The following is a 27,084-nucleotide window of genomic DNA, read 5'->3' on the forward strand; positions in this document are numbered from 1 at the left end:
CTACAACTGGAAGTCGGTCCCAAAGTGTCTGATCTGAGCGTCAGTCATAGATAGATAGGTGGTCCTCATACTGGGCGAATACTGTGAGAGGAAGCAGAGAAAAAAAACACAGCTTAGCACATCTGCATTTAACAGTGGCACATTATTTATAGGGATGTCCCGATACCACTTTTTTGTGTCCGATACTGATATCAAAAACTCGATATGAGTCGATGTGAGTCTGATATCCAGAGCATTAATGGACTATGAAGCTGTTATTTGTGCCGAGTCATTTCAAAGACATAATTCTCCACCTGTGTAACAAATATGGTTCTCCCAAACAGATGCAGATTCATATTTATATAATTGCAGTCTGTGCATAGTGAAGCATGCAATGCATAAGATTTTTGGATTGTATCAGATTTGACGTTTTAATCTATCCAATGTCCGATCCAGTGATTTTGAACAATATAAGTCCGATACAGATTTCCATCCCTAACATTGAGTTTTGATCTTACATGTGGAGGTTGTGGATTTAGGAGATGTTAGTGAAATATAACTGGGAGCATACAAACAGGTAAAGAGCAGACAGAAATAAGTTAAGTTACACTCCACAGTTGGGGTTATAGGATCAATCGTTTTTTTTGTTTTTTTTTAAGTATTGTTTTTTTGAGGATAGAATCGGAAATGAAATCCAAAGAATCAGGAAAAGGTGAGACAAAAGATAACTTTTTAAAGGTCTGAGTCAAAGGATGGAAATATAACAAGAGTCAGTAACAAAAAACTTGTTATTATTGTTCCTGTAAGATACGTTATTGAGAATCTACAATCTTCAATCAACATAAAGCCCATAGATGAGATGTATGGCAGAAAAAAGCAAGCACACGAACAAACAAAACGTACTTCACTGTATTCGATGAGGTGAAGAGTGCAGTATTGTAAATTCCTAACATCGGTCTGAAAAAAACATGGAACCGTCTGCTGGAAATGTGTCTCACAGCAGTAAAAATTTAACTCCTCTCTCTTTCTCCATCCCCCTCTCTCTCTGTTCCCTACTGAAAGGGTGTTTCAAGTCTGTGGTGAGCTGTCAACACAGTTCAAGCACCGAGTCAGCCATGCAAACAGAAAAGTTAATGGAGGAGAAACTTCACCTAAAATGAAACTTGTGAAGGTGAATTTACCAGTGTTATCTATTATTTATCTTCAGCTCTGTATACACATCACATGCTTTTTTAGATTTTGATCTCAACCAATGGGAAAAACCCTGATGTGAGGAGCAGGAAGAACAGCTCATTCAACCCCTAAGACTGCGGTTAAATGCGCGCACTAGCCGTAAATCATGTGTGAGAAACCGCAAAACAGCACAAACAGAATGAGCATTATGGGTATGGGCTGGAAGTGAATGCACTTTTAAAAGTGGCCAGCAGAGAGCAGTCTTTAACCTCTTGCAAAGCAACAAAACTCCTCACAAAATTGCTGTGAGTGTGAGGATTTGTCCAGTGAAAAAATGGGTATGTTTGTGGTGTATGCTTTCAGGTAGTGTTGCAGCAGTTTCAGGGTCTGAAATGCCATCCCACTAGAGACACTAAAGCCCCATAGGGCCAACGCACCGACGGAGGTGGGGATCCTCTCCCTATAAGTGGCACACTGTCATATCGAGGACTCCCTCCAAACAGCATGGCTTGATTCCTGTGATAAAGAGACGGAAAATAATGATGGTAAGTGTTTGAACACACAAATACGAGCACTCATCAGTCATCATTTCTGTATCTCACATGTATTCAGGAGCCGGTACTGCATTGGAAGCAGATTGTGGAGGTGGATTAAGGTTGGACTGGCTGCCCAGGCTGCTGGTATAGCTGCAGAAGCTGTGGACGTTGGACCTCCTTCGGCTGTAAGATACTCTCCGGGCTTGAGGGTTAGGGTTGAACGGGTCCTCCTCGTCTATGTCGTCGTACTCTTTGTCCCTGCGAGAACGTGGTGCGGGCGGCACACATCACAAGAGGTAAAAAACGGAGAGTGCATGCGTTAACACTTTGCAGGAGAGCAGTGCAGTGCAGTGCAGTGCAGTGCAGTGCAGTGCAGGCAGTGTGTAATGGGATAATGGGGTCGCTCTGTGCTGACCTGCTGCCCATTCGTGTCCACACTCGGAAAGTTGCACACAGCATGACGGAGAGCGCACAGGCAGCCAGCAGAGAAAACAAAGAGAGGTAGAGGAGCCCTTCCACCCCATCATAGCACACACCCATTAGGGCATCCACATAGTCCTACAGAGGCACAATACACACATTCATACAGTATGTAATAGTACAGTAATAGTGCATATCTATTCATAAACCTATAATATTTTATCACACCCTTTTCTTACTTAAACGAAGACTAAACCTATTGTGAAAATGCTGCTTTATTTTTTTGGAAGCTCAGACAACACGTGTAATCAAAAAAGTGTAAAAAGGATGATTTTGTACCCATATCAGGACTGAATTCATGATTATTGGAACATTGTGGATTTAAAAAAGGTGCGATGCTGTGCGAAGTTAAACTAGTTCCCTGGTGTAAAGTAAAAACGAAACCTAAGGGACAGGAAATGACATCAGCCACAGAGGCTACTGGGAGCTCACAGCAGTTAGCATTTGGATAAGTGATCATTTGCAGGCTCTAGCAGGCACATTGGTGTCATATATAACATGTATCCACTGGACAGATAAATCCTCTGAGGCTGGAAGTTTGTGTAGGACTCTGTGCTGCACTGTGGAGCCAAGAATAGAACTTTTCGTGGACTTCTGGTTTTTGGATACCGTTGCCCTCGCCAGCACTCTCACATATTTTACGGACAAAGCGGAGCTCTGCGAGACAACAATTACAGGAATTTAGCGCATTGTGACGTCCCAATTAGCGTGGAAGTCAACATTGTGTGTATTATCTCCTGTACTTAGACTGAGGAGGACCACAAAAACATGAGTGAGTCATCTTTTTTTCACACTTTGGCGACTGATAGGGCCTCCAGAGTCCCAAATTTAACGATTTGAATGATTAAAGATTTTGCATTGTATGGCACCTTTAAAGTCTCTCATAAACGCTTCCAGTGCATTCATTGTTTGTTTCCTTTGCTTGTTACAGCTGAGTAATGCAAACATGACGAGCTCCATGTGCAGACATCGTCATTTTTGAGGAGAAACATTTGAATTAATTTGAGGTATGTTCATTTGTTTGACGTTGAGACCGCATCAGCAGCAGTAAGAAATAATTCAACGCAGTGCTGAGATGACAGATAAGAGTTTGACATCAGAGAAACTGCACATACTGATGACTGTTTATTCTCTCTCTATATATATATATACATATATATATAAAAACAAACATGTCAGATTATGTGCATTACTATAATATTTAAAACCAGTGAAGTTGATGCTCTATGTGCCTTTGAGCTATATGCCACAAAGCAGCCTTGTCGAAAAAGCGTCCTGCTTGGACTCTGACCTTACCTTGTGTAGCCCGCGGCAGTCGAGCAAGGCTGTCAGCTGATGAACACTGAACTCTGTGGAGTTCAACAGTCGCTGGATCCCCAAAAGGTCTCTCTGTATAACAAGGTATAGAACGAGGCGAGATTGAAACACACACCACCCCCCCACTTCGCAGTTTTGTGTGATAGACTGTCAGACCCACCACTTACCTCAGCAGTGGGGAAGATGGGCACAGAGAACTGCAGCAAGCCCTGGATCTGGATTTGCATGGTGGTCAGAGAACGTTGACAGATCGTCAAAGACTAGGGGAGCGGAAAAAGACAACAAAAATCACCCACCCAGCATCAGATACACAGTCATTCTGCACAAACAAAGAGAGGCTCATATTAAGAAGAGTATTGTTTGGGAGCAGCATGTCAACAAGTCATTTGGTGTTAAGTAAGGCTACATAATGCGCTTAGCAGAGAGGACACATCTCCAGACAGATAGGACCAGATTATCCTTTGCCACCAACCGTCTCGCCCACTAGTCACCGTCCCTCCTCCCGCTCCTACCACTAAGTCTCCAGCACAAACAAAAGAGCAATATTTATATCAACTAGGCCAAAACAGGGAAGATTATCCATACCTACTTAACAAGCATTATTTTAATCCCTAAATGGATACTGTGACAATAACTAACCAAACATGTGGATTTAATAATTACTGGCCATGGATTAAGCCTCAAAGAATGTGCAATACATGCTGTAAAAAAAAAAAACACATTTAATGTAATACATGGGAAACTGTGGAGTCACACTGGTTTTAATTCACTATAATTCACCATATGACTGTCGGTTCACATTGGGTTCAACGTTGGTGATTGCAAAAGCTGCTTCCCATTTCGTGTTGATGAATTTGTTTGTACCACTCAATCCCCCAGATTATCATCTAAGGCATCCATGTAACCGAAGACTTAAATGTTAGCCTTCATGCCTCTTAACAGATGTTTAGTTCAAAGCCATTGCAGCTCCCCAACCTCAGCGTAATGATAAAAATGTAAACCATACTAATAAAAAGACTAAATAAATGAGCGGGGGGTTATGTGCTACACTACAGATCAATGTCTGCTAGCATTGAAATTAAATCACTTTCTAATTTTATTCCAGATTTTCTCTCGCTGCACAGTTTTGGTGAGACGGTTGTAGTTATATTCAAGGCCAGTTGGATTTCAAGCACCCCTAATTATCCTCTTGAGAAATGCGTAAATGGTTAATGGAGGAGTCGTATGAAAGGATGAGCCGTTTAAATTCAAAAGCAAATCAATAACATTGGAAATGTTGTACAGTAGTTGAACTCGTGCACAACAGAAGACGGTAACTTGAAATATTTAAGAACGTTTCATGTCAAGGCACCCTGCGGCACCAAGTAAAAGTAAAATTTAAGAAAAAAAAGTTCATCACTTTATAAAATGAAGCAATAAGAAATATATGATTTGGATAAGAAAAAGTCACAATAAGGATGTAGCTGTATATTAAAATAAAGGGAAAGTAATTTTAAAAAAGCTATGCAGAGTTTGAGTCTCAGTAAATAACCACTTTTGATGTTTAGTCAATACCTGTTGGAAAGGGTTCGGTAGATTCGGACTGCAAAACAAATAATAGTGGGCAACATCTAGATGGTGAGAGAAACAGGGGAAACGCAGTGAGATTGATTAGCATCATGTCTGTAACATTCAGGAACAATTAGCTGGTGTTTGGACAAGCTTTCAGATTACCTGCACTGAGGACATCTGTGGTCTTGTTGACGATAAACTTGTCTGGAGACACACAGAAGTCACTGGTGCCCTGGAGGGAAAAAAAAACAGCAACACATTGTAATCTGGCAATGTATACAGAGACCAAACGGAGAAACATGAACTAGATTGAGACTGGAGTAAAACTGATATGACACAAACTGTTTATTTTACAACTTTTTTATCATTTAACTTTTGGAGAATCTGACATACGGGTCCAAGTATTCACACAAATGCCCGTTCTCTCTCAACCACATGCATGTTTACATGAATGTACAGTGCTTAACAAATTCATTAGATCACCCGTTTAGAAATCTTTCAAAAAATGTGTTGCTAATGTTACTTATTTGGCAAATAACAAAATGAATTCACCCTTTTATACCCACATTTGGCTTCTCTGACAAGTCAGAAATTAATTATAAGCACAACATTCAACCACGAATGCAAGTAGATAACTATAATTTGACATCTTAATCAAGAAATAATAATGAGCTTTCTGTTTTTTTTTTGTAAAACAGTTCATTTGAAAATTCATGGATAACAATAACAATTATATTTTAGCATTGAAAATACAGTTTTGGTTCTACATAATAAGTGATAATTACGAATGCTGTTCATTTAGGGCAGCTGTGGCATAAACCTTACATTGGGTGGTGGTCCAATGAATGTGTGGTATATGCATGTACTTTTTTTTTTTTTTTTTACTTTATGTGCATGTCAAGCTTTGCCGACTGTGAATTCAATCTACAAAATATTTGAAATCAGTTTAGCCCTGGAAAGTTACGAAATGTATGAGCATAAACAATGAAAGATCGCACAGCCTCTGTGCACTTGGCAAACAACCATAACTAGAAAAGCACTTGGAGAGCGCAAACCTCCGCCAAGGCAGCTCAACCCTCAACCCCACCCCCCCCTTGGACTTTAAAAATCTACTCTTAGCATTGACATTTTGACATTGACAAATGCTGTGAAAACAAAATACACCCTGCCGGCGTGCCTGGGTCAGACAGCGAGTGTTGTAACCAGTGATAGCGTCTACGGATCACGGCCAACATTTAATCACTTGTTCCTGGTCCCATTGCGAACATTTCCTGAAAATGTCATCCAAATCCGTCCGTGACTTTTCGAGTTATGTTGCTAACAGACAGACAGACAAACAAACTCAGGCGAAAAACATAACCTCCTTGGTGGAGGTAATAATATAAAACAAGGGCTCGCTAAGAAAAAACAAACACAAATTCTCCATGTCCGTGTGTTAATTCATACTTGGAGAAAGCAACAGCCTGGCATTCACTTTAAATCAAGGAAACAAGTCTGACGCGTTGCAAAAATCACTTACCAGAGGCTAATGCCACTTGTTTTTCGAACGCTGGTTTCCACTGCTTTTCATGTCGGCCCCAATCAAAACGCATCTCGTGACATCCTTGCCGCAGTAAAGCTCGGCTCAAAAAGACGCCACAGTAATCTATCCCACTTCTAACAAACCAATGATCAATAAAGAATCAAATGATGCGCCGCAGTGCAACAAAGTAAACATGAGAAGATCATTACAGAACAAGCCCAAGACGCAGAACCGGCTTATCAAACCCTACATGTTATGTTGTCTTTCTATTAAAAAAAAAAAAAAAAAAAAGTATGCTTCTGCCAATTTGCTTTCAAACTCTCAACACCCCCTCTGACTGTAATCATGTTTGTTTTTGACAAACACAGCACAGCGACATGTCAGTGCTGCTGCTGCTGGATGTCAACCCTTCATCTCCGTCTCATTATCTGAGCAGGGACGTTTTTATTTATGCTGCGTCTCATCAAACATGTATAAATGTATGAGTGTTTTTTTTCTTTTTTTTTTCTCGGGCGCCATCGTCATATGCATTCCTTTTAAGTTGCACCATGCAGTTTTTTGAGTCATGATTGTATGCGACAACTTTACTTGTTTTGCTTGGCCCACATTTTAGATTCCACTCTTCTGCTCTTTGATAATCCGCCACTGTGACGAGGACGGGGCTATCTGTAGGTAACAGAGCAGGTACAGTCATGGAGGAAATTTACCTCAGCTCACATGATGATGCTTGCCAGAGACAGAGCAAGACACTGTTCAGGATAAGGCGGTCAGGGAGGTCATGTGACGGGTCATGTTCTAAGACTAAGAGCTGAGATAAGCCACAGACAACGTCGGAAATATTGAAGATCCGGGTCAACAGTGCAGGGCGTCAAGAACCACCACGTACGTCTCCATTTCACACCCAAGATAATTTCAGGTTGTAAACAACTGCCTCCCTGGTAATTCTGTTTTTATTCTGCCGCTTGAAATGGCCGTCCAGATGCCAAATCCTGCAAGATAATCCCCAGATGCCCGATCGCTCTACAGGAGGCAAGAATATCGTGGAGAGGAGACAGGGTGAGGAAAGCCTGGAAGCTTGTGATTACTATGCATAGCACCAGACATTGACCCTAATAAGAGCTAAATACACTAAGCCCAAATGTGGTAAACACATCGCGTACAGACAGACAGAGAAAAGAATGATGAAAGGAAAAATAAAGCGATGAATAACAAAGTAATTAATGTGAGACACGGCCTTGGATTTACAATGCTGAGGCCAAAGGTTGATGCGCTAAAAAGCTGGATGCTTAAAACCAGCTTTACTGCGTGGCTGACCACAGGAAAGCGCCCGCTGTAAAATAAACACTTTTTAATTAAGAAGGAGAGATGCCCAAGAACATATTGACATTAATAACCCGATGAGTAACTGCACGAGGTGAAAAGTACAAGAATACAAGATGACTGTGGCGTCTGGGGCCTGAATTACAAAGTGAGGTAATCTCAGTCTGGTTCATCTCTGGGCATCTGTTTCCACGCCACAGAGTTGTGTCAGATACACTCTAGAGTTTATCTATAACATCTCAAACATGTCCGTGTGAAAGACGTTAAGTCGTTTACCAGAGGTGACATCGTTAGAACCAGCACAGATCTAGATTATTGTGAGAAACTGCAGAAATACTATGCAATCCCTGAATTAGGAAAAAGTTATAAAATTGATTTTCTTTTTTTTTTTTAATACAGTGTTAAAATCAGTGTTTTCACTGCAAAGCATCAAACGCAGTGACAGGTTTAAGTAGACATAAATGTTGCACTTACAGTAATCCAATTTTAAATAGTGTGTGGATTATTATTTTCAATACAAAGCAACAGAGGGCATAGATTTTAGCTCCAAGTACGACTTGCAGAGTCTTATTTATTCTGAGCTGCAACATCAGTGCTGTCACGGATGCTGCAGACATTGAAAGAGTTTGCAGAAATGCAGCTATTACTGTCATTACGCCGTTCCTTAGTTTGTTAGAGGCTGTGTTTTCACACCAGACTAAAGCCATGGCAAGCATGTTAAAGCAAAATTGATATATATATATATATATATATATTCACATTGTTTGTTTTGTTTGTTTGTTGCACTTCAGAAGCCATTACTCTGCAGACAGGTCAGTGATGAGGTGGGTTATTAGCCGTGGGTCTGATCCTCTGACGTTACCATTGGTGATCTACCCAAGTTTGCAGGGCACGCAGCTTTGTAAAATACAGAAAATTCCGGGATAAGACAGTTAGCTGACACGCTAACCTTGCATATGGTACACTGCAATCAGATCATACATTAAAAAAAATAAAAATAATAATGAAAATAATAATATACATACACATGTATATATATTTATATACATACACATTACGTACATATATATATATATTCAGTACATACACATATATACATACATATAATATAATATACATACATATATATATATATATATATACACATAATATAATATACATATATATACATATATATATAAACTACTCAGATAAGTGTGACAAGAGTGAGAAGATAAAAAGACATTGTTTTCTCACCACAGCTGTAGCAGTGCCCGCTCCCAGTGAGGCCCAGCTCAGGATCAGAGACAGCGTTACAAAAGCCATGACCCTGAAGCATGACAGCAAATGGCAGAGACAGGGAGGTGCGTGTGTGTGTGTGTGTGGGTGACAAGGAAACACAGACAAAGACAAGGACAGATGGGGAGAAAAAGATAAAAAGGTTTGTCTTTGTACTAGTGATCTTCAACCCCCCCCCCAAGTTAATTCGATTTGATCTTTTTCAGTTTTTGCCTGGGATTTGTTGTCCTTCTACCAGAGGACAGAAGGCATAGAATAGACAAACATATCTGAAATTAAATTAATTCTGGGGTGATTACGAAGATAAATTAACTCAAACATAGATTCTACGAAAATATGCGTAAGTTGGAAGCAGAAGTTTTTTTTTTAACAAGAAAGGTCTGTGTTCACTTTAGAACTCCACTATGACTTTCCGTCTCCGCCGGCGTCATTGTTGCTCTGCTGAATTTTGATGCTCAGCACTTTAATTGGCTGCACATCTGTCAATCACGAGCGTATTAGCTGTCAATCCCTATGACGATTTACTGTCGATCAATGCTTTGGTATGTTGACCTTTTCTGCACCTCCTCTGTCTGAACAGAGTGATGAGTTTAACAAGGTCAGAACATTGGAGAGGTAGTTAATGAAAAAAAAGATCTCTTCACTATTAACCACAATGCCTTAGTGGCAACTGGCCGGAGCGAGAGAAAGTGCTGTAAGCGCTCGGGAGATAAACTGGGTAAAAAGAGAAAGAATGGGCCCCTGATGGACGTAAAAATGCTGCTCGGGCTTTGCCACTCAGCTGACTCCTCGGACCTTCTTGAAAGCACCAATAAAGCAGCCGGAGAGCACTTAACAATTAGTTAGGGGAGCAGATTCATCCTGCTCAGGCGATCAATAGGCATTAGTGAGACCCATCTGAAGAAAGATCCTAAGCATTATCTGCAAACACTGACACACAGGCTGCACTAAACCGGACAGACACTGCAGGAAGTCTGGACTGAGAATTGGGCTAGTCAGACACACCATTGTTGCTTCATACAGTACAACTGCTTACAATTTATAAAAAATTGAATTTTCTCTCATAGAAAAGCAAAAGAGTTTCTGTAGCTTTTTAGAGAAAAAACATGGAAAAAGTACATCTATTAAAGTAAATCAATTATTGAGTTCCATCATCTTATTATTGAAGATGTAATTATATTATGGGCAGATTTAATGGAGTGACTTATTGTATTTGGTGCCAGAGAGGCTGACTGCTACTCTGTCTGTGGTCACAGACGAACTGGGAGGATGGGGGAAAAAAATGGCCTCAGAAAGTTGATGAAAGGCAAAAACTGCCAGTCGCACACTCGGGATACATACGTGATAAGCAGCCATCGGGATTGCTTGGCCATCCCCAAGCACAAGGCCAAGCAGATAACCAGGTCCAGGATCAGCAGCAGCAGATACGTCAGCCATCTGTAAAATCAGGGGAAAATCAAGCAGCAGCGTTACAATCTTGATTGATCGCAAACAGCACACTCAATACGCACAAGTACAAGCCCCGGGAAGTGCCGGCCTGGACATAATGTTCACAACTGAATGTGTGAGATGTGTGCGTGTGGTGGTGCATCAGCATTCATGTCTCCTAGTTAGAACCCATCTGTTTCAGGTCATTTCCAGCCTGTTGCCTTAATAATTCAACACCACAAATCCATAGACATTAATTTTTCAGGCTCTGAAAATGTCCTTCACGGGGAAAAAAGGACCACACTCTGCGAGAACTCGAAGTGTGTGTGGGTATTCTGACTGGCCCCAAAAACATGCGGGTGCTTATGACTCATTCTTTACTGCAACCAATTCTGGGAGGATTGTTAAAGTGATTACTAAATACGCTGACCTTCAGGATGTTACACGGACAAGCAGATCCTAAATACACTGCGTATTGACACCAACTAGCTGTGGTGTATGTGCAATATTGAGCACACCAAGATAAATATAATACATCGAAGAGGATAAAACACAGCCGAGCCATCCCTTTACTCACAGAAGAGGATATCTGCGACATGCTGCACTCAACTTTATGTGGGACAGGGATGAATTCAGAAAATGAATATGAAAAAGAGTGGGTATAATATTGGAAAACAGAGAAGTGTCACTGTCCATGTTCCAGTAACACAGAGCTGGCTGTAACATATGCTGCTCATCAATAAAACTCTGCCATAACCCGACGGCTGCATGAAATCCAATCAAGACCCAGGAGATGGGTATCAGAATGCACAAAGTGGCAAATGTGGTTCAAAATAAGATAGAAAGAGCACTCTCCCCGTGGTGCCACGTGGGAATATTTATGGATTAAATTTATGACAACAATACGTGAGTGAGTTAATGCTGCAGAACACGACGTGCACTCTTTTGATCTTCATTCTGCGAGGCTCTCTCTTTCCAATTTTCTCAAATTTGGTCTTGCCGCATAAACATCAACAGGTCGCACATTCGAACATCTACAACAGCACAATGGCACTGTGAAATCTTGTGTTTTATGTGCTGAAGAAGAAAACAAGCAGCACAGAGGCTCTGAAATTGCACTCCTGATTTGGAGGAGCAGCAGCAGCAGCGTTCGGTCGGCCGTTGCCAGATATTTTATTCATTTCGGACAATACCGAGTCGACGACACACGCAAGCATGAAGAATGCAATCAATTTTGTAAATGGGTAAGACTGTTTTTTCGGTGTAATAGTCACTCTGTCGTGTATATTTTGACAGTAAGCTCAATTTTATTCAAGCAGGGTTCTACTGGGGATCAAAATCGTCTAAATATTTTACACGGATTTAAGGTACCAGCTCCAAAGGACAGTATACCATAGTAAACCAATATATTTGGCAATAGTCCTCCTGACTCAACTTTTTCTATGCTCTTGTGCGCAATAAGGAACTCAGAACCATGACGGAAGCCAAGTAACATGCTGGAGCTGTGGATAGAGTTACTATTTTATATAAAACTATATCATAAAAAAATGGTATTAAACATACATGGGCAGCAAACAACACAGCATCTAAATATCAAATGATGCTCTATTCCGCAAGTGTTTAACCAGCAAGTAAAAGTCTCATTTCAGCTTTCCTTTATTTAGCCATTAGGAGCAATGGCTTTTCCGGTCTGTTGTTCCAGAGGGGATATCGATAAAACCCCCATCTGCTCTTTGTCTCGTCTGGATCCCATATGGTCTGAACAGAATGTTTACTTCAGCCACAAGAGGTCGAAAATAAAATAATGTCAAACACCACCGGGGAGTTGTTAAAGCTCCGCCTACCTGTAATACTCAACGAAGGCTGTTTGGTCAGCAATAGCTGACAAGTCGACATCGGCTTTGCTGATGTCCGGCAGCGCCGTTAGCTCACGGACGACGTTTTTTACCATCAACGTCAGGAAGCGCAGGGCTTGCACGTACTCGGGCTTTGTAGAAAATATTTCATCCAGCCGTTGAAGGTGCAGTTTGAGTCCATTCTCCACATTACCCACAGATCCTGACACCTACAAAATAAGATAAGAATTAAAAAAAATAAAATCTGGAACAAAATAGGAAATGGTATGGGTAACATAAAGGATGTGACATGTGAAGAGAAGTCAGGATGAAAACAAGGTCAGGGTGAAAAAGGAACATAAATAAATTCATAAAAACAGATATTCATAAAGGGAAGATTGGAAATGTACAGAGAGGTCAAAGAAGCAGAGGAACATTCCCTCAGGAGCAGATTAACTTTTCTCTTCTCCCGTGTGTTTTATTCAGATAAACAACGTTAGAGGAGAATACTGATTACAGCACCAAGGAGACCTGTTGGAGGGGCCATTGATAGGGAGAAGTTCAGTTGGACAAGGCATGGTGGAGTACATGCATTTTACTTTGAACCAAAATACGATGCAGTAAATACCTGCCTTTTTCATATTATCAGTGGAGCTAGAAATGGGACAATTTAAGCCCAACGCTGACGGGGGGAGAAAATATTTTCTCTCTACCACAGCAAGACTAAAAAGAGAATCACAGCTACAACTGTTTGACCTACTTATGGCGCTACAGATAATTCAAAAAAAGTGGCATTAAAAAGGCACAATGCATACTGTCACAGTAGACAAAACTAACATTTTTATTCAAAGTTGAGTTGAGCTTTTGAGTGGATTTACCAGAGAAAAAAAAGAGGGACAAGATCTTACACGGACCAAAATACAGATAGGACCATTGTGTTTGTGTGCGACATCTTTGCGAACACCGTTGCCTCACAGCAAGGGTTATCGTTATATCCTGGTTCAACCGACGGCCTTTGCTCGCCCCATGACCCCCTCAGGCGAAGGATAAACCGGTTGACAATGATTGAACGTTTTCTATGACATCTTTTTGCTATTTTACACGGCATTCAATTTCATATGATGCATCATCATTTTAGGTAAAAACATATTACATGTTTTTTAACTCTTCTTTGACCGTCAAGGATTGCGTACTTCTCATTACCGTAACTCCTAGACCGTTTGTGATATCTTAAAGATACGACCCGTCCAGGGTGTGGCCCTGCCTTTTTGCCTTATGTTAACTGAGATTGGCACAGCACAACCCGTGACCCTCATGTGGAGGATAAAACGGTAGAAGATGGATGGATGGATGGATGGATGGATGGATACCGTAAAGCAGATAAATAGAGCTTTGCACCCATATACTTGTCATTACGGTCGCCCTCAGAACTTCCACGGAACGACCGCCCAGACAAGATCCTCACGTTTGTGATGTCAGCTTCTCAGTACTGTAATTCCTAAACGGTTGCCAGTTATCAAAAGTGAACGTTGTCAAAAAGGGGGCAGAAAGAAGCATTCACTGATTGACTGAACTTTTTTTGACAAGTCTACAGCCATAAAAATCTAAAAATCCAGGCGGCCTGAATATTATCATCATGAGAGTTAAAGAGGGAATTCTCTTTTTCACTCAATCAACTTCCATCTAAAATCAATGTCACCAAGAAATAAAGTGATATTCAAATCTGGCAATTTATGATAACACACACACACACGATCACACACACACCTGACTAAAACCTTGGTAGCCCCGGTCGCCTGACAAAAAAAACACAGTAGATGGCAATTAGCTGAAATTCTCCAAATTGACCACTGAATGAAAAACAATGTATTTGCATGTAGTGCGTCACCTTAACAGATGACAAATAACCACCCACATCTCAATGACCTACTCAAAACAGTGCATTTAAGATTACACTGCGTAGGAGGTTTCACTAACTCTGAACAGATGTTGTTTTTCTGTGTTGAAATATGCAGCACTTTTTTACAGTCAGTCCCACTTTCTTTATCCTCTGGCTCTCTCCATTACGCTCGTCATTTTTTTTTGCAACTCGTTCACGTTCTCCCACCCGAGTCCCACTGTTCACTTTCAAGCTTATGAAAACTCACCGCCAAAACGATAAAAATGTATCTCAGTCTTCTTGACACGAGACTGCCAACGCTTGATCGAATTCTACTGAGTAAATGCTTATGATGGCTTCTAAGAAAGAGTATCCATGCGGAGATGAGGCAGAGATCCAGGCCCATCCTCCACTCCAACACTCCCAAGGGGAGAGTATATGATTGCCAGTAAACTGCTCTCACTCCCCACCTCTAGGTTCATCATCTCTCACAACACCCTGAATCTTATCTGCAAGCCCGGTCTGTCTGAGTGTGAGAAATGGGATCCATCAGCTCACTGCTGTGGGTGATCTGCATTTCCCTAATCGGAACCGTCCTGTCTCCCCTTTAAAATGGATTAAAACTCACTTTTACTGAGAGCGAGTCGCACGTCGACGGCTCCTTTTTTTTTTCTATCTAAGGCTGTGCGTTAAATGAGACCGACTGATTGGCCCACAGCGTGCCACTTCGCATGCAGCCGACAACTGGTCTCCCCCGACGCCTTCAGCTTTTCTTATAAATGTGAAATTCATAGCATCATCTGTGACACTGAAACAATGTACAACAATCACAAGTGGAGTAAAAAAAATGAGATTCGGGAAGTCTGATGTGTGGTACAGTAAGTGGCAATTTGTTTCAGCTTTCGCGTTCAAAGAGGAAGGGGGCGCTAATCATCAGTTGAAATTTCAAATGCGTGTAGAGTGACTGCTGCGTTTCCTCATCCATTGTTTCCTGAAGAGCTCTTAATGGCGCATGCTGATCGATGGGTATGTATGGCTATAAAGACCAATGCATGTGAACAATCAACAACATTTCCTATCACTAGCAAAGGGAAACGGGTCCTTGTCATGACACCTTTCCCTCAGCGACAGACGAGGATCCCTTTCGGATGATGTGAAAGTGCATATTTTATGATGAGAGGAGCCTTAACAAGCCATCAAACCGCTCTTATAGTGTAAATCACAAACCTCACGGGAGTCTTGTGAAGCAGAGTCGGACAAACCTGACTCAACTCTGTTGAGTGAAATGGAACAAAGAAAAATATATATTTAATGGTTTAGAGTAAAGGGAACTATACTGAATCGACTACGTTAGATCCAGGTTAATAGAAGCAAACATGAGGGGGCAATAAACACTTTGGTAAACCAGGAAAGAACAGAGGAGATAATATGCTTTCATTCTCAAGACTAAACAGCAGCTTTCGCTTCATGAATGAGCAGCTGGCCAACTCATCAACTCTCTAAGCAGAGTACATTACATCAAGCTATGGTTTTCAGAGTGAGAAAGCCTTGGTTCCCATGGGCAACGTATGTTTCTCATGCAGCCACAGTATACTCCATCATGCTACAGTATCAAATCAATAGCATGCTACCACGGAGAGACAGTCGGAGGCATGGATGTGAATTCATCTAATTTACTTCCTACTGGATATAGAAAAGTTCTGCAAACGACACCACTTTACCGGGTTACTTGGGACGCTAAGCTGAAACTAATGTCATCTAATCGAGCGGGCATGAAATAAAGCCATCATCTGTGAGCATATAACCTTCAGTCTTTGTTTTATAGAGGCGTTTATTCTAATTTATGGCCATTCCTATTGCTGCCGAAATTGCAGTGAAAAGAAAAGAAATGGTTTCAACAACACGTGAAGTTGACATTCAGTGTCCACCACAACAAAAGTGTCTGTAACATGGGTGTTTGTGTGCGAGGCCTCTTAGTGGATGTGTGATATGATATGGCCAAGCACACACACACTCACATGTAAAGTGCTCACATACAGAACATGCAGAAGAGAAGACTCGGAGAGATGAAGAGGGGAGAGGCTTAACGTCCATTAATGCACTGCAGATGGGAGTTAATCCTCTTCTTCCTCATTGTGATTATTGCTTCTCTGACTCCCGTGCTTGCCCCCCCCCTCCTTCTTCCCCCACTAAGCCTTCCAAATAACTTCCCTGAATGCAGGTCAGGAGGTGCATGGGGAAACAATTCCTATTAACAAATCCCGAGGCAGACATCAACCTCGACTCCCATCACTGTGACGAAAAAATGGATCCAGAGCCACGGCATGTGGGTGCATCTCTGAGACAGACGTCCGCCCCATTAATAAAGGCGGAGCTCTCGTGTCTAACAGCTGTAAATCCGCGCTTCCAGGTGGAGTGAGACGCAAGCTATGAAAAGAGTATGCTTTGTGCCACCGTGGCGGATAAAATATGTTGGCAATTTGAAAAAAATACACTCACTCCGTAAGATGTAGGAGATTAGCAGTTATTCACAGTCAAAATGAGTGTTCATACATCTTACACCTATGACACATTTATTGCCCAGTCAGCTTGTAGTGATTCAGCTGTTAAATTGCCAACGTATGTAATGGGAATCACTTTGGCGACGACGTTTTAGGGCTCCATCTCACACCTCGCGACAAAAAAAAAAAAAAAAGAACAGTGCAAGCGTCTTTAGTAATTCAGGCTGTCATTTTCTCATCCGGCACCGACTATGTTTAAAAAAGCAAAAGCACTGTGAGGTAACGGAGAGCCAGCAGGTATGGCGATCTTAAAATTAGATGGGGTGAAGCCCAGCTGTGGCACAGTGAAACCCCAGAATATTGGAAACTTGTTAAAAAAAACCCCCAAAAAACAAAAAAAAACCTTTAAAATAATTGTGAATTGGTGCAAGACAAGACCTGTTATTTCTGAGAATAGGCCTTTATTTACACCATTCGACAGATTAGCCATTAAAATAGAAATATACCAAGGTGAAGGTGCTGGGAGGTGCTTTGTTAAACCCCAAAACACGCATGAAGATAACGAATAGTGACTAAGACTAATTGCGAGCATTTTGACAGGAATTGCGATTGTCGTACAATTCATAATATCAGAGGGAATGGTAGTATTTGCATCATTATTCTTATTTTCATTCAAAAAACAAGAGGGCTACTGCATGATGTTTGTGTCTCTTCAGTCTGTAGAATATGATGTATATAGATCCAGACAACAATTAATCTAAAACGATATTTTGACACACATTTTGGCTTCTTGTGACTGGAAATGTATTGCAATTTCGATAAAAATGTACATCCATTGTTCGGCCCTATGGCTTATTGAATGCCTTATTGAATGAATCCCTTTATATTAACAATGACACACTGTAGGATGCAGAGCAGAGCCTGGCATGCTTCTCTCACCAGATTATTGATGCCCCCCAATGTGTGATTGGCACTGGCGAGCGAGTAGGTCAGCTGGTACACCCCATCGTTGGTCTCACTGTTACCATAGAAACCCACTCCTACAGCAGAACTGCGGGGGAAAAAAAAAGAAAGAAGGGGAGAGATTCAGATCACACTGCTAATATGATAAAGAGTGAGTGTGTCGTTTGTTTTATGACGTTACTTGTTGATGGCGGACTGCATGGGGACATTAGAAGATAATTAACACAAAGAAATCATAATTTCCCAAAGGGGAAACGTTAAGCCTTTAGAAGAAACTCTGTATATCCATGACACCAGTGTTGTTTCGTACAAACTTTATTACTTTACATTCAGAAAATAAAACATGCCACTGGCAACTGAAGATTAATTAACAAATGCATGGAGTGAAAACGTCTTATTTTTTTCCCTCCCCCATCTACATTTCAAACACGTCAGAGACTGGAAATGTCAAATGTCTGTTTCCTGCTATGAGTTTAAATGTGTTCTCCCCATTCTTGGCCTAAAACCACATCAGAATTCTGCTCACCACTTGAAAAAAAAAAAAAAGTATAAAAGTGGATTAAACAGAATCCCCATTTCCCACTCCTGCTACAGCCTTTTGTGACTCGTCTCTGACCCTCTGTAATAGTGAGGATTAGTGTCCTCACCCCAGAGTCAGTGTACCCTCACTGCTTTACAGCATCAACTGACATGAGCAATAATACAATTCCGACACACTTTATTGTGGTAAAGTCAGTCTCAGAGGTTAATGACACATTCAGCCAGATTTTTGGGGAGGCATTTTGCATTGCCAGAGGGAGAGAGCTCATAAATCACACTTTGGGACAGCAAGAGATCAGGGCACAATGTTGTGGGACACTGTGCTGCAAAACCTTGCAGAAACAGCCAGGTACACTTGGCCAAGTTAGCATCACCATCCTCCGCCGCAGTGAGACAAACAAGGCAACAGAGGAAGTTGATTAAGTTCCAAGAGAGGATGTTGAGAATTGAACACATCCTGTCAGGGTTTGTGTGATATGTCACTGTGACACTTACACACTTAGACATTCAAGGTCCCCTGAAAGCCTCAAATGCAACATTTGAGGGGGGGTCTAAACATGTTACAGTGTAATTGGAAAGCATGTTTTTTTTTCCTAAAGATTTTTGTCATTTCAGTTGTACATATATGATCTATATTCATAATACACTTTGCATGCTTTCTTATCCTTTTTAACCAGACAAAATGTCAATTATTTTATTTCTAATTGTGTATTTTTATTTATTTGTATGTATTAATTCATTGCTTTCGCTGTGGAAAAGGCCCACACAAGCCCACATCTGACAGGGAATAATAGCCAATACTGCAGGGTGGCACCTGGAGTGGTGACACAGTATTACACAACAAATGGGAGATGGGGACCCCCCCCAGATTATTAATGGGTATTTCACACACTGCTGTAACCTTGTAAAAGAGTCTGACGTGTTAAAATAGTTCCCTCTGGTTATGATTTAGGCCACTGAGGGCAGTTTCCACATCAATCTGGTAAGAGAACAAAAAATATTCACTTAGTTAAAAGGAAGCAATACTTTCATTTTCTACTTAAAACATTTGCGTGGCAGTGGATATGTACTGGCCTGTACAATGAGCTCTTCATTAACCCCATGGCTAACCAAGTGACACGTCAGTGACAATAAACACCCACTAATGATACAGCAGCAAAACAGTAATGACACCATCATCGGGCAGTGTAGCCTCATGGGAAGCATTACTGTTTTTTTTTGTTTTTTTTGTTCCCGGCTGTGGAAAAGGCTGCTGCAGATAGAGGTGTTAAAAAGAAACCCACACAATAAACAGCAGTTCTCATGCATATGTACACATCAGGGTCTTTACTGCTTTTGTTCCTCAGAGTATAGATGTCTTCACAGCACACTGTCAGACAATTAGGACAAAATGGCTACACAGGATAAACCTTGATTTTCTTGACCGAGGTCAATGTATTGCTACTATATAGAGTAAAAAAAAAGACAGGCTCAGCGAGTTTTTATCCTTAACATAACTTTTCTGTCCCGGAGTGAATTGGACCATCTGTTTAAAAGGTCCAGTGTCTAATGGTAAGACTGCAGTAGACTAAGGGTGCTTTCACACCTACAGCATTTGGTGCGCACCAAACGCTTACGTTTCCGTGCCGCTGACGTGCTTGGTGGAAATTGGGTGTTAGTCTGGTTCCGGTGCCGATGGGCCTCGTGGTCTATTTTGGTTTGTTTAGAATTATGCATGTGAAAGCAAACCGTACCCATGTCTGTTTCCTACATTGCAATGTTTTTATGACTGGTGTGGACCAAAACAATCGAACTAAAGGTGTGAAAGCGTGGTCAAAATTAAAGTGGAGGACTCATCTGCTCACCCCTCTGTTTCCCAAACAAGTAAATATACTATGCAGCCTTCACAAAGGTTTGAAGATTTGATCCCGGAGAACAAGATTGGCACGTTTGTACCAAGTGGAATGGTTCGGTACATGTTTCGATCTTGTCGTTTGTTGTCTGCGCACCGGTACGATGTCACGCTTCTACAGGCCACAGGGCACAGCGCACACCAAGTAAAAAGTACTGGTCTCAGTGGAAACACAAGCCTGACTGAGGACTTTATCTTTCCAAACAGCACCGTACTGTACTGTACCATGATAGAAACAAGCCTTAAGGCTACATAACCCAAATAACTTTGTATATGAAATCAGTTATACACTTATTTAAACATACTTGGGGCAATACGGTGTATAATTTTTTACCAGTAAAAACCCTCCTATGACTTGTTTATGTTCTTCTTCAAATCTTAATCATTCTTTTATATCAGTGCAATTTATCTAATTTAAAAGTGCATGGGGGTGATTCTGGTAAACAATGCGATCTTTCTTGAATGACATTAAAAGTACATCTGAACTTTCTGGGGCAAACAATAATTACGGTCAAATGTAGTTTTACATAAAATGATTTTTTTGTACTCTGCGATCGCTTTGCTTTGCACATCTACGTTGTCTTCTCCTTATTACTGGTCCAGCTTCAAAAGCTTAGAAAAATATTTAACAAGCATATCATTAATGAAGAAGACAGTTCATAACTCAATAACAGCACCGATCAGGTTATGTGAAAAAAATCTTATTCTGTGGTTTAATCGTCAAAACCTAGAAATTTTTTCATGGATTGATCATTTAAACCGGATGTCGTGTGTCGTAGTTTACTTGTTGACCTACATATATATATATGTACAGTATAGGTTGAGGTTCATTGGAACAACGCTACAGAGGAGAGAGAAGCACTTTGAGCAGAGAGCAGAAAACAACAGCTCCTTTGCTAAACAGCATCATGCCCAGTCACTTAGCATCACAACAGATCTTGTGTGCTGCATCTGTGGTTTGGTAAGGACACAGAAAACTAACAACGTTAAAGCACTTGTCACAAGTTGAACCAGAGCTGAAGACAAATTCAATCAGGCCTGTTCAAGGGCTCAATCAAGCCCTTGAACATTCATTTCTGCCAGGATCATGTTAAAATCAAACATTAACGTACATTTTCATTTGGGGACTGAATTTATCTGGTGTTCCACTTTGCAAACTATTAAAAAACATGATTATGTGTCCATATGTATCTTTCTTTCTATTCTTTGTGTCAAAGTAGAAGGGCAAAAAAACTCAAACCACCAGAACCAAAACAACTAGGATAATTTCACGCCTACACGTCACATGTAAAGACATGTCTTGTGATACAACAAGAAGCACCATTCAGACTCACCATATGATGAGCCCTGTGACAACAGCGGCCCAGGTGACACAGCGGCTGCTGGGTCTTTTCGTGTCCTCGTCCACGTCCTTGCGGCAGCAGCAGACACAGACCAGGTAGAAGGCCAGAGCCAGGAGGCTCAGACCCAGACCCACGGCACCGATACATGCTAGAATCACCAGAGACTGATGAGGGCAGGAGAGTGAGGAGAGAGAAGATGCAGAAAGACATGAATGCCATCAACTGAAGTCAACACAATAAGTCATTTTAGATTAAATGACATCGACATATTCCCCAAGAATACAAAAAGACATTCTATCCAATTTGAAATGGATATATGACCCCAAGCAAAGATCCATTTTCTCTTACTCTTATTCTTTACAAAGATGTGTTGAACCTGACTAGGATAATAATGCAAGCACAAACTCTCCTGATAACAAAATATGAAGGTCAGAAACCTGTAGTGGGAGGACTGATCTATAGGAGGTACAAGCATTGCACCTCTAGGACATTTTTCTGTGCAAATCCACAAAAATCTGGAAAAGGGTCTATTTTTGTATGCTAAAGAAGACTTTTTTTTATCTCGCAATGTTACAGGAAAAAATATATCTGTATCCACTCCCCCCAAAAAAATATTTCCCTGCACAGAATTTCATGGAAACTGTTTAAGTTTTTTTGTTTTTTTTTTACTTTTAACAGACAGCATGGACAACAAATCATCCATGGACAAAGAGAAAATAAGTCCATTTGGAAACATACAGGGGATTAAAAACAAGCCCGTGGCTATCAAGTGTGTTATCAAGGTGTCGCACAGACCGAACAGTATCACACAACACTCGTGTGAAGAGATAGTTGTGAGGTCAGTGAATAGCTAACTCACCTACACCAAAGGGAATACAAACTGAGGATGGTGGTCTTGGGGCAAAGAGAGAATCTTTGAATATTTTTCAATGTTTTTTTTTCTGCCAAGTGAGAACTTGGACTGTGGCTGAAAGGAAAACAGAAAACGATCCGAGGCTGTGGGAGGGGAGAATCATGTGATCCTGTGGCTTTCATTCAGTCTTGTGATTTCCTGAGTGTACAAAATATTTAAAGCCTGGAGGGACTGAGAGAAACAGAAGAACACTGATGCAGAGAACGTATAAATAAACACCGTTTTGAAAATGGTCTGTATGGACCCCGTGTAAATGAAGCACTCAGCAATAAAGTTCATTGTTTCTTCATAAATCCATACAGACCCTGAAATATCTCGCAGAGCTGTTACGGTCGTTCCAAAAATAAAGAGAACGCAAACTTTCCACGGTAAAGAAAATTAACACACTTTCATGCTTTTGTTCCACATTATTCTCAGAGGGAATTTTATTTGAATTACAACAAGAAAAGTCACGTGACCAGTGCATTAAAAAAAAAAAACTTTCTTACTTGCTTTTTGCAGAGGCAACATAACTTGATTTGTTTGTCTTCCACGATGGTGCAAAATAAATCCATATGGCATTAAATATGGGCAAAATAAAGCAAAATATCAGGTTGTTCATTATAAAGATGGTTTTCTTGGTTCATTCTGAAAACATCTGGTTATATTAATAATATCGAAACAAAAAGCAAGACCTAAGAGGTTGGGTCTCATGGATTACCCGGAGCCATTTCTTGAAACGTTTTTTCTCTTAGTTTTACTCATCATGTAGGTTTACAACTACAAAAAAAAAAAACACAATCAGTAGTTGACATAAACTATATAAAAATATAAATAGGACTTTGTCTTTTGGTTTCCTCCTGAAGCCAACTAGGAAATAAGAAAAGATTGAACAGCCACAAGGGGGCGGATGCCACTGGTTGCAAAAAAATAAAGTTAGTAAACACTTTCCTGAGTTAATGATCTCAATGGCTTTAGTTTCAGGTTTTATTCAACAGCACATACTGCTGATGGAACTTATTTTCCCATTCAAAGGAAAATAGACAGTAAAGTATAGCACATCTCAAATCTCAAGGCCAGAAAACAGGACTTGATGTCACTACCAGTTGCCACATAATAAAAGTATGATCTATGTGTTAGATCAACCTGACCTCAAAAAATACCAATATTGTCGTAGCTTCATTGAAAATAAAAGATCTGGTTTACAACAAAACATTGACATAAGATTTATCACGTTAAGTTAAACCATGCAAGTCAATATACTCGGGTGATGATGCTTGAGCTGTCCTAACTTAACTGGCACCAAGGCCACAACCGTAATCCAATCAAAGTTAATCACTTTTTTTTTTTTTTTTTTTTTAAAGACACAGAAGCGCTGTATATGGAGGACGCCTTCAACGCCGGTTTGGATTTCCTGTCACTATAGCTCAGTTCAAACCCCTCATGAGGAGCAAAACTGCTGCTTAGATCCACTCCTTCCTCTAATTTTCCACTCCATTGTTTTGTAATTAGATATGCAAGCACTTCAATTTCCACGGGGCTGCATACGAGGCGGCAAACACATGAGAGGGAGGATATGAGCGAGAGAGATGGAAAACAACTGTCGTGAGTCATTCAAAAGTCATAGATCTTTAGTGGAAAGACCTTAGTAGATTGACCCCCATGGTGATTTTAATACTTAGAAAGAGAGACACCTATTTGTCAATATGGCGTCTGTATTTAGACGCGGCGTGTGTCAGGAGGTACTTTTCAACCGGAAACACTGAACTCATCCACTATGTGGCGGGGAATATTTTTGAGAAAATAAAGATAGCTGTGAAACTCGACTCCATAAATCAAGTTTTACATTTACATTGCCATCAATAGCATGATAACAATTCAAAATATACTGATGTCAACACAGCTGTTGACAACAGCGTTGACATTTTCTGCCCAGATTAAAAGCACAGATAACTGGTTTGTTCAACATTCACTCAGGGGCAAAAAAAACATATCTTTAATTATGTGACATTTATCACGACTATTATTGATATGTACGGCTTGATTTGAAAATTGCAGTCATGATAACCCTGTTAGTCATATCACCCGGCCTTGTAACGCAGCCATCTTATCTTATCACACATTGTATGATATAATAACTCCAGTCAGTCCCCATCATTAAAAACATGACAGTCTGTGACATTTATGTGGCATCAACTGGCTGAATAGATGTACTCATAGATGAATTATTATTATATGTTTTATACACTGGGGTCGTCTTCAGTCAAATCTCAGGAAAAAGAAACAATTTGGAGCAACAACTAAAAACCCAACACTCCCTTTTGCAGAGAATAATCTCTTGAAATGTAAAGTTTAGATGAATAAAAACATTATTCCTCACAATTTAAATGATGAATGTGCGCGTTTCAGTGTATCTGAGATATAGTTCATTGTCTGAGCACAAGGTTACATGCGTAAACAGGCACATACGCGGTTCTACATAATGGTTAACCTCATGTATTATGAGCCATCTTTGTTAATACAGGTCATGTGTCATCATGTGATTAGTGCAGCGCAGTATGGGATCTTACAGCGCTCTTATATCACTTGCGTCCTAAAGGGGGAGCTGCACCGATGCTCCACACACACACAGTTAAAAGACAGAGAATGTAATGTTTCCATCGCTCAACAAAGCAGTTTGTCTGAAACTACTTTTTTCTTAAAGGTGCATTTACACAGACATTGGAAGACAAGGACGGCACGGCACACGTGTTTCTGACGAGATTCTCCAGAAACAACGTGCGCTTTTACGCACAGGTGCAGTGATACGTACCTGCTGATAGTTCGCCTCCTCCGGTTTGAAAGTGTTGTCGACCGACTGGAAAATAAAACTGAAGTGTGGGAAATTGTGCAGCCAGTATGTCCACCACGGAGCAACGTATTCAAGTCTGACAGTGGCCATCACTGGACCACGGGCAGCGGCGCGCTCTTCCCTTTAAGATCTTTTGACGCTCGAATATTCCCAGATTTTGTGAGGAAAAGAAAAAGAGTCGCGACTTTAATTGCTGCAGAATATTAAAGAAGAAGTTGTTTATTTGCCATGACACCCTCGGGGCAAGGCCGACTATCACTGCTCCCCGCTCCAGCTCCCATAGCTGTGCGTAAACTGCTATGTTGCGCCACTAATGAAAAGTATACAGCTTCAGTGGGGGCCGAGCGTTTGTATCCGAGACACGGGATCGAGTGACGACATGAACCGTCCTCCCTGTAACAAAGAAGGCGTGACGACCACCTTCCACTGAAGTGGTTTGACTGAGGCCCTTATTGTGAAAAGCCAACAGCGATGGTGTGATAAACTCCTGCTGTATAATCCAAAATAAAAAACTTTGTCTGCACTCACTTTATTACAAAATGAACATTTTGAGAGGAACACAGAGAGGAAGACTTCCAGGTGACACCAGTGGACTAACTTCTCGTTATATGTATATTTTTTCTCCGAGGACACCTTTGACGACACAATAAAAGTGAGTCAGATAAAATAAAAACGCCTTGAACCCTTCTTGTATCTTCTGGTGATGAAGCAGTGGTGTCCAGTGTAGTATTTATGACTTCTGCTGTTAATGTCTGACCTCTTGTGGACAATGAGGTGCACTGAGGTGAACACTAATGAGCAGAGTAATGAGATACTGCAAACACTATAGCACACAATGTTTTGTTTGTTTATGAGTCTGCATCAGAATCATAGCAACAACTCTATGATAATGTTGGATTTTATTTGTTGAATGGCGAAGAAACACAGTTTGAACTCACTTCCCACTGCAGGAAGACGGTTGAATAAACAAACCCGTTTTGTGCAGAAGTTGAGGTGAGACACAGTTCAACTCCATAACAAAAAAAAAAGAAGTAAAACAGAGGAGTTAGTGGGAATCTTGAGGTTTAAGGGTGCATTTATGCCAGAAAACAGAAAAGATCGGTCCTCGGTGGAGGATGTTTTTCGTGAAAAGGCATGGTATATTGTGCATAATTATGGACCTTAAATTACACAGGTCCTAAAACCAGGACGCATCAGAATGCAACTTTAAAAATTCACAGTCAGCTTTAAAGGGCAGTAAAGCGTCTGCTGGAGACAAAGTTGATGCCAGCGCTAATGTGAGTGTGATGTCTCAGAGTGTCTTTAAACCGTCGCTGCTGCAATCTGAACCCGAGCAGTTCAGATGACAGCCGATCGTTACATATATAGTATTTGAAATAATAAAAAAAAAAAATGTCAATAGATACGTTTTTAGAAGAGTGCAGACAACTTTAAGTGCCAATATTCATATACTTCTAATGTTTCTTGTGAATTGCAACAGAAGCATCATTGCATTCAGCATTTGGGAAAACATATCAGTGTCTCTGCAACTGGCAGTAATAAGCAATAAGCTTATATATGTAATGTTGAATATATAACACATATACGGTGGCCGACAGGGGCAAACGCACTGCAAACCCCAAAACACCAGCAAAAAAGTATTTTGTATACGTGTATACGTGTACTGGAAATGTTTAAATAAAGTTTATAAAAAAAAAGTTTTGGCCCAACATTTCGAGTCAACAGGTTGGTCGAAGACCTGCACGACAGCGCCCCCCACAGACCCGGAGCACTTTATTACTGTTATAAAAACATTACTGATATAT

The 27,084-nt window shown here is 40.7% G+C and overlaps 1 protein-coding gene across 1 annotated transcript; it reads right to left on the reverse strand.

Annotated features, from left to right (window-relative positions):
- LOC310932509 (protein tweety homolog 2-like) lies at positions 1 to 25,369 on the reverse strand (the record flags this gene model as incomplete). Its single annotated transcript, XM_083895834.1, has 14 exons — positions 1 to 81; positions 1,590 to 1,668; positions 1,755 to 1,946; positions 2,104 to 2,246; positions 3,465 to 3,557; positions 3,653 to 3,745; positions 5,040 to 5,095; positions 5,199 to 5,268; positions 9,115 to 9,187; positions 10,498 to 10,593; positions 12,429 to 12,649; positions 17,739 to 17,850; positions 21,528 to 21,700; positions 25,241 to 25,369. 14 exons carry the CDS (start codon positions 25,367 to 25,369, stop codon positions 1 to 3), a joined length of 1,611 nt encoding a protein of 536 aa, XP_083751960.1.
- Between the last annotated feature and the right edge of the window lie 1,715 nt (positions 25,370 to 27,084).

Source organism: Microchirus variegatus, assembly GCF_963457635.1.
Source record: "Microchirus variegatus genome assembly, chromosome: 10".
NCBI lineage: Eukaryota > Metazoa > Chordata > Actinopteri > Pleuronectiformes > Soleidae > Microchirus > Microchirus variegatus.